The following is an 8,745-nucleotide window of genomic DNA, read 5'->3' on the forward strand; positions in this document are numbered from 1 at the left end:
CTCTGGCCTCCTTGGGACTTACGCTCATGTGTACGTTAACCACATACAAGCGCAGAGGTAGTCATATCTCTTTGAGTTTGAGGCTAGTCTGGTTTACATTGTGAATTCTAGGCTAGCCAGAGTTACATGGTGAGATCCTGTCTTAAGAAAAAAAAATTAGTCAAAATCAGGCATAGTGATGCAGGCCTATATAGTCCCAACACTTGGGTGATGGATGCAAAAGGATCAGGACTTCAAGGTTTTCCTTGCTTCCACAGTTGTGTCCAAAGCCAGCCTAGGCTGTGTGAGACCATCTTGACACTCCCCCTACACACACACACATACACACAAAAGAATCTGGTATCAAAATTTCATGAGAATAAAAGGTAACTGGAGAATATTTAGTTAAGCTCTGATTAATTTTTGTTGACAAAATGATAGACAAGCAAAGGAAAGTGACCTTAGTAAGACATTGTAAAATAATTTTTTTAATGAGATTTTTAAGACTTCTAAAAAACTTGTGTTTGAAGGCAGGTGGTGGTGGTGCACACCTTTGATCTCAGCACTCAGGAGGCAGAGGCAGGTGAATTTCTGAGTTCAAGGTCAGCCTACTCTACAGATGAATTTCCAGGACTACACAGAAAAACCATGTCTTTAAAAGCAAAAAACAAAATTTGTTTTGTGTATATAGAAGTGTCCGAGGAGACTAGAAGAGGATGTCAGGATGTCAAATACTCTGAAGCTGGGGTTATAAAAGTTTTATCAGCCTGGCATGAGTGCTGGGAAATTAACTCAGGCTCTTCGGAAAAAACCGTCTTTCTAGCCCCTAAAGTGATAGATCTCAATATGCTCAAAATAAAGATCAGGAAAATGCAACTGAATATGGGTTAGGTGGAGAAGGAAATAAGGAACACAAAGGAGACCTTAATCATAATTTTTAGGTCATTTTACCTACAACGAAATCAGTGACCACATAACTGTGCTTTGTAACACAAAGGTAGGCAGCCATGACCATACTATAGCTATATTAGAAGTCCCCGAGTACACACTAGAACAGACATCCATTTGAAGGGAGCTTGAATGTGTTGCTCACACCCTCCTTTACGCTCAAGGACCGTGGGATACTGTTAAGGTTAAAGAAGTTGTTTAAGATTTAGTGTTCTATCTGCATGCATGACTTTGTAAGAAGAGGGCATCAGATCCCACTCTAGATGGCTGCATGTCATTGTGTGTTGCTGGGAACTGAACTCAGGACCTTGGAAGAACAGTCAGTGCTCTTATCTGCTGAGCCATCTTCCCAGGCCCTTGCAAAGCAGTTTATAATAGGCAGAGAGCTTGCCTACACTGTGAGTCATGGTAAACATCTGAGTTACATGAGGCCTATAAAAAGATATGGGCTGTCAATCAAAGTAAAAACTTTTTATTACTATTGTATGTGTAAATGTATTTGTGAATAGAGCTGTATATTTGCAAGAGATCGGTTCCAGGGATCAAACTCAGATTTACTGGGCAATTTTTTTTCTTTTTTTTGGCTTTGGAGCCTGTCCTGGATCTTGCTCTGTAGACCAGGCTGGCCCTGAATTCAAAGATTTGCCTGTCTCTGCCTTTCAAGTGCTGGGATTAAGCACTTTCAAGTGAGGGCCACCACTGGCCAGGTTTGCCAAGCATTTTTAATTGCTGGACCATATCACTAGCCATGAATTCACAACTATTTTTTCTCAAGACACGATTTTTCTGTTTAGTCCAGGAGAATTCACAGTACTTAAATGCACACACACATACACAAAGAATCTTAGTCAAGGGGTCACAAACCCTTCTCCCTAAGACCTACAGTTAAGGCCTACTGGAGAGACATTTACATACCTGTGCTCTTACAAGCAGCCCTAATTAAACTTGGAAAGTCACTAAAATAAGAACATGAAAGGAGACTATTTGGGAAGAGAATGAAGAGTGGGACAAGGGTCAAGAGGAACAAATATGTCATATACACGTGAAATGTATATACACACTAATAAGCCTCCATGGGCTGGAAAAATGACTCGGCACCCACCTACTAGCACCCAAAAGGGAACTCAGGACTGCCTGTTACTCCAGCTTGAGGGACCTGACACCTTCCTCTGGCCTACAAACACACTGAGTAGTGAATATTAATTTTTTTTAAAAAAACTAAGCCTTCCAGTTGAAAAATGTATATATAGTGCTTAATACTTATAAAGCTTTAAGTGGAAATTATAAATTACTCCTTTCTCCTTATGAATTATACTCCTTTGGTCATTATCCACTAGCTGAGCTTAAATGTTTATATTCTTCATAAACATGAAAATTGGTCAAATTTACCAGGTAAAAAAATGAGGATTTGGACTAGCAGATCAGAGTTCTAGGCCAGTCTATCTACAGAATGAGTTCCAGGACACCCAGTTACAGAGAAACCTTGTCTTAAATGAAAACAAACAAACAAACAAAAAAAAAAACACCCCAAGGCTTCAGGTCCAACTCAGTATTGGAGATGTGTTCAGCCAATACAAGCCCCTAAACTGAATGTTAATCATGAAAACAACAGAAATAAGCAAAATTGCATCACACCATGGGCTGCACCCAGGGCCTAGCACGCTCTAGGCACTGCTCTACAGCTCTATTCCAGTACACAGGCTCTCAACATACACCAACGTCATCAAGAGTTATGAGTTCCTAACTGCTCTGGAGGAGGACTCAAGTTTGGTCCTCAGCAGCCACACTGAGCACTCTCACTCCAAGGGATCCAATGTCTTCCGGCTTCCTTGGCACCTGCACATACCCACACAGACAAACACATTTAAGTCAAAAATGTTGAGTACTCCTTCCTTAGAGGTTCTCCCCATTCCTTAAAACCCATGTGCTTTAAAAGACAGGTCAAATTTTTTTCCTCCTCAGCCATTTTAAATCTAGTCATTCCTTTGCCAACCTGTTCCACTGCACAGGACAAGGTGTAATGTTTTACCCAGAGTACAAGTTGTTAAGCTGGTCTTGGTTTAAACAGGCTCATGAGTATAGGTGGTTCTATAGTTTAATTTTTTTTCATTTTACCCAAGAAAAGGATTTTTTTGGGGGGGCGGGGGGGAGTGAGACAGGGTTTCTCAGTAGCTATAGAGCCAGTCCTGGAACTCGCTCTGTACACCAGGCTGACCTTGTACTTAACAGAGATCCGCCTGCCTCTGCCTCCTGAGTGTTGGGGTTAAAGGCGAGCGCCACCATTGCCCGGCAAGAAAAGGATTTTTAAAAATTCTTTTCACATTTACTTTAACACATGGATTGTACAGACACAAAACTAAATGAAGATGTTTGTTCTTTTTTCACGCCAACTGTTTACTTGTAGACGGCATACTTAATATTTAAAGTCAAGCTAAAGCTACAATGTTAAAATATCAACTCAAAAATAGTCACTGTCATTTAAATGCTCTCATATGCATCAGAACGTTAATACAAGTACTAATCTTAAACAGTCACAAGTCTAAGTCACATTTATTTGCACATATATAGTAATGGGCAACAGATACTCCAAGTCCATACAAATTTATAAACAAGGTTAATAATCACTTGGTACACTTGTGTGTTATCTTGTTTACATAGTCAAGTCTAGATGAGCTTCCTTCATTGTGTGAACTTTCATACAATACTTCCTTAAACAAAACTTCTTGAGAACACAAATTGGCATGTTTCAGTTATAGCCAACGGAAAAGACAAGACCACAAATTCAAAAACCAAGTTCAAAAGATACTTTTACCCCCCACCACCCAGGAGGTGATAACTCTAACAGATTTATACACTATGCTGTTATCACACAAGTAGTTGTAAGGACAAGAACGATGCTCCCATAATTACGAAGTGACAACCAAATTATACTGTTTAAGTTATCTACCAACTGAATGGAATAAATGAAAAACAGGAAAATGCTTAGGTTAAAATAGTAAGATAGGAAATATTTAAATGTTTTAAAAGAACTATTCCTCGTCAAAGACCTGGTAACTCAAAATAACTGTTTTCAGGCAAATCCAAGTGATGAAACTTTCAAAAACATTCTAATCATGTTCAGTATCTTGTGACAAAAACTGAAAATGATATAAAGATATTTATTATACAAGTGTTAACAAGGACATCTCAAAAATAATGGAAGATGCACATTTATTTCTACAAAAGCAATGTATGGTACAGAACATAAAGGAACAAGTTAAAGATTTACCTATTAAAATATACAGATTCTGACTGAGGAGTAATGGGGCATTTAAAAAAGATGACAAGGGATGGTAATCTTTTTTATTATTATTATTTTTACATATTTTAGAACCTCACATAATTTTGATAAATAACTCTTACAAAATTATGCAAAAAGTACAAGAATGTCTGGTAAACAAACAGTCTGTATTTTCCAAAAAGAATTTTTACAACATGCAATTCTTAAGGCAGCATCCTCCTTACAAGGTAATCCTTTTCACTCATCAAATCTTCTGCTGCAAATAGGCTAAGAAAGCCTGGCTTCTTCCATTAACGCCTTTTGTCTTTCCTGTCTGATTTTCGGTCTCTTTCACTTCTTGAAGATCTTTTGCCTGATCGACTACTCTCTGAGATAGACCTTTTTCTGTCAGATCGGGAATTCTTATCCTTTGATCCTTTCGTATCTCTACTACTACCACCTTTGGAAGACTTGTGACTTCTCTCTAGTCCTGAAGTGTCCCTTCGCTTCCGGTCCACACTCCTCCTGTGCTTCCTATCTCGGTTATGTCCTCGGCCCCTACTGCGACTTCTACTCTCACTGCTACTGCTAGTGCTGCTGCTGCTGTCTCTGCTGCTGCTCCCACTGCTGCTGGAACTGCTGCTCGAGCTGCTCCGACTACTGCTACTGCCACTGCTGGAGCTGCTGCCACTGCTGCTGCTGGTGGAGCTGCTGCTGGAGCTGCTGCTGCTGCTGCTCCGGCTTCTACTCTTGCTTGTCTTATTCCGTGCCCGACCTCTGCTTCTGCTCCTAGTTTTGTTTTTATTTTTGTTTTCTGAATGTACTGTCAAGACTGGCTCTAGAGGCACCTCAGGGAGTTTTATAGACTCTATAGGAAAATCCTTCCGCTCAGGTAGGAGATTCCCTTCCTCCTGAATCACCTGAAGCGGAGGCTGCAAAACTGTTAATGGCAAAGTCTCAGGCTGAGAGAGAGGCTGGGACTGGAGTACGGGTTGGGGCTGAGAATGGGGCTGGCTTTGGGGAAAGGGCTGAAGCGGGGGCTGAGGCTGAGCCATTGACTCAGGTTGGGGCTCAGGTTCTTTATCTTCTTTTTCCTCAGACTCCTTTTCTACTTCCACAGAATTAATATTCTCTTTTCCAGGAGAAAGAGATTTACATTCTTTATCTGGCTCAACATCAAATTCCATCTCTGGCTCCAATTCTTTGCTAGTTTCATTTTCTGAAGGCTCTATACTTTCGACTTGATTACTTCCCATCACTTCCTGCTCAGCAATTACATTTTTGACACTTTCAACCATCTCTAACACATCCATAACTTCTTCCGGCTGACTATCCTGCTGCTTCTCACCTTCTCTTACCTCAGTCTCCTCCTCCACCTTAGCCTCCATTTCCTGCTTTTGCTCCTCCTCCTCCTGTTCTTTCTCTGCATCACTATGAACTGCACCTGCTTCCTTCTCCTCGTCCTCTCCTGCCTCCTCCATTTCTACATCATTGTGCTGATTACCTGTCTCCTCCAACTCTTCCTCTCGCTGAGCCACCTTACCCTCTTCTTGTTCCGCCTTCTGTTCTTCATTACGCACCACCTGATGCTCTTTTTCCTTCATTGATTGTCTTCTAGGCCTAGCCTCCATTTTATTTATTTGTTCTGCAAATTCGATGCGTCTACCTTCAAATAAAGCTAAACAATAAAAATTACATATGTACAACTTGTAACGGTTAAGAAACTTAATAGTAATTTTATACCATGACACAAATTATCACCGTTACCTAATCATCTTTTTTTTTGTTAAAATATTTATTCATTTATTATGTATATAATATTCTGTCTCTGTGTATGCCTGAAGGCCAGAAGAGGGCACCAGACCTCATTACCGATGGTTGTGAGCCATCATGTGGTTGCTGGGAATTGAACTCAGGACCTTCGGAAGAGCAGGCAATGCTCTTAACCTCTGAGCCATCTCTCCAGCCCCCTAATCATCTTTTTATAATTTTAGGTAACTTTTTTGGGGGGAGGGGCAGTGCTGGGAACTGAATTTGGGGATCTTATTATGACGCAAGCTAGACAAGCACTCCATAGCTGAACTAAACTTGAGTCCCTGAATGTTCTGAAGAAATGACAATACTGATTATTATAAATGTATTACAAGCTCACACATTAAAATCAAATATTGACAGGACACCTACAGACCAAGAAATTACAGTCTTGTAAACCTGGACATCTACCTGAGGATAACAGGGACATCTTTGCTGCTGAACTTCATGCTAGATGAAAATCAACCCTTTAAAGCAGAACCACCAATATAGTTAATGTTCTTGGTCTCAGGTACAAAAAAATGCCCAATTACCAGCCTAACAGTGTCTAGCCCTTCACATGAATATCTGATGTGAACTTATGTTTATTTTGCCTTGTTTTTTTTTTGGGGGGGGGTACTCTGTGTAACAGACTTCTTTGCCTTGGAACTCACTGCGTAGACCAGGCTGGCCTCAAACTGAGATCTGCCTGCCTCTAAAGTGCTAGGATTAAAGGCATGTATAACCACTGCTGAATTGTCTTATTTCTTTAGCATTCCTCAGTGCCTACTAAGATTATAAAGCAAAGTAATCTTCCAAACTCTTATTATATATAATCACGATGTACAAAATGAGTTTGAAGTTAAACTCAATTATGCAGAAAATACTCCTAAACCCTATCTAACCCCACTATCAATTTCAGAATAACATAAAAACAACCCAAAACTGAACTATTAAATCATTTCTAAGAAACAGGCATATGTGAATGTATGATTTTAACATTAAGAAAATTCAGTGGACTTCATTTACTTACCATTCATTTTTCTCTGTGACTCTTCTATTAGTTTTTGGGTAGCTGGACACATTCTTCCAGGAATATAGAACAAATGGGGCTTTGTCTTAGTTCTTATGTACTTAATTATCTTGGCATTATGCTCATTCCATTCTTCTTGCTAAAGAAAATGTAAAAAGGTCAGCTGTCTGTAAACATGAAGGATCATCTAATTTAGGACTTATAAAACACGGCTCACCAGCTGCGCAAGCTCAACTTTCTGCTCCAGAAGCCTCAGTTCCGTCTGTTTGGCACGTCTCTCCTCAAACAGTTCTCGCCTCTCATTTTCCACTTGTTTTCTCTCTTCTTCAGCCTGAACTTCAAGTTTTTGTTCAATTTCTTGGCGTCTCTTTTGCTAAAAATAAATAGCCCGACTTAGTATATAAGATAATTAAGGTATTAGTTCAATTACAATAAAAACACTGTATGTTTTGATTACCTAAAACTTACAATTTTACTAAATAAATTTATTTGCACACTTTTATCACACTTTCAGATACTAGTAATTTGAACTTAGTATTTGGGAATGATTGCAATGGGCAATTTCAAGAAATCGTGACTAAGGCCCTTCCCCATAAATATCTAAATTTGAAAGTCATTAGTCACAAAAGATTAGCCACCCCACTGTATGATAAAAGTTTCTTTGATATTACTTAACATTTGTCTGCAGGATGGCTCACTGGATAAAGGCACTTGCTGCCCAGATCTGGGTAACTGAGTTCCACTCCCGGAGCACATGGTGGGGTATGCACTATTACCCCCACAGGCCTGTAGTGGCATCTACGCCTCCCTCTTCCCTGTTAGTTTTCCCACAGAAGCATTAACGTAAGTTCCACTGAATGTACCGAAATAAAAATGTATAGAGGCTAAATGAAATAAACTGCAAAGGGCAGCCTTTTGCTTCTAAGAGTGGTAAGGATTGCCTTGGAGTGTGCAATAAGACTCAATTACAACCCTTGAGCCAGTCCTGGTGATTTAATGCCTGTAATTCCATCATGTGGGCATGGGAGGCAGGAAGACCAATAACTAAGGTCATTCTTAGTTACATAGGTAGTTCCAAGCCAGCCTGGATTACATGAGCAATATTTCAAAAAGACAAAATCAAAACCAAATACTTGAATTAGTTGCAAAGCCCCAAACTCCTTATTTGAAGAAAAATTTGAGACCTAGAGTCAGCAAGATGGCTCAAGAGGTAAAGGTGAATGCCACCAAAGCCTGATAACCTGAGTTCCATCCCCAAACCCACATCTTGGAGGGAGATAATCAACTCCCAAAAGCTGCTCTCCGACCTCACTCAATACACGTCCCTACCACATAAATAAATGTAATTAAACCCTCCCCCCAAAAAAGTGATACCTAAGTAATTAGGACACAATGAGGGGGCTGGAGAGATGGTTTGGTGGTTAAGAGCACTGACTGCTCTTCCAGAGGACCCCAGGTTCAAGTCCTAGACCCATATGGCAGCCCACAACTGTCTGTAAAAAGTTCCAGGGGATCTGACACCTTCACACCAATTCACATAAAATAAATAAATAAAAATTCTTAAAAAAACAAAAAACCCACAATGAGGCTGTTAGAGCTTAGGCCAGAACCTATGCTCTCAATATTTACAGGTTCAGGTTCTTTATGACTATACAAAGAACATTTTAAAAAAATTCTGTTGAGGGGCTGGAGAGATGGCTCAGTGGTTAAGAGCATTGCCTGCTCTTCCAAAGGT

General features: G+C 40.0%; 1 protein-coding gene across 1 annotated transcript in view; it reads right to left on the reverse strand.

Annotated features, from left to right (window-relative positions):
* Window positions 1-3,460: 3,460 nt before the first annotated feature.
* Pnn (pinin, desmosome associated protein) overlaps window positions 3,461-8,745 on the reverse strand; it is a 10,296-nt gene continuing 5,011 nt past the window's right edge. Inside the window, exons 7-9 of the mRNA XM_005343695.2 lie at window positions 7,228-7,383; window positions 7,011-7,149; window positions 3,461-5,864 (exon numbers count right to left, since the gene is read on the reverse strand). Of these exons, the coding sequence (XP_005343752.1) occupies window positions 4,498-5,864; window positions 7,011-7,149; window positions 7,228-7,383 (1,662 nt within the window). The 3' untranslated portion in view covers window positions 3,461-4,497. The remainder of the gene's footprint in view (window positions 5,865-7,010; window positions 7,150-7,227; window positions 7,384-8,745) is intronic.

The sequence above is a fragment of the Microtus ochrogaster genome, chromosome 1, assembly GCF_000317375.1.
Source record: "Microtus ochrogaster isolate Prairie Vole_2 chromosome 1, MicOch1.0, whole genome shotgun sequence".
NCBI classification, from domain to species: domain Eukaryota; kingdom Metazoa; phylum Chordata; class Mammalia; order Rodentia; family Cricetidae; genus Microtus; species Microtus ochrogaster.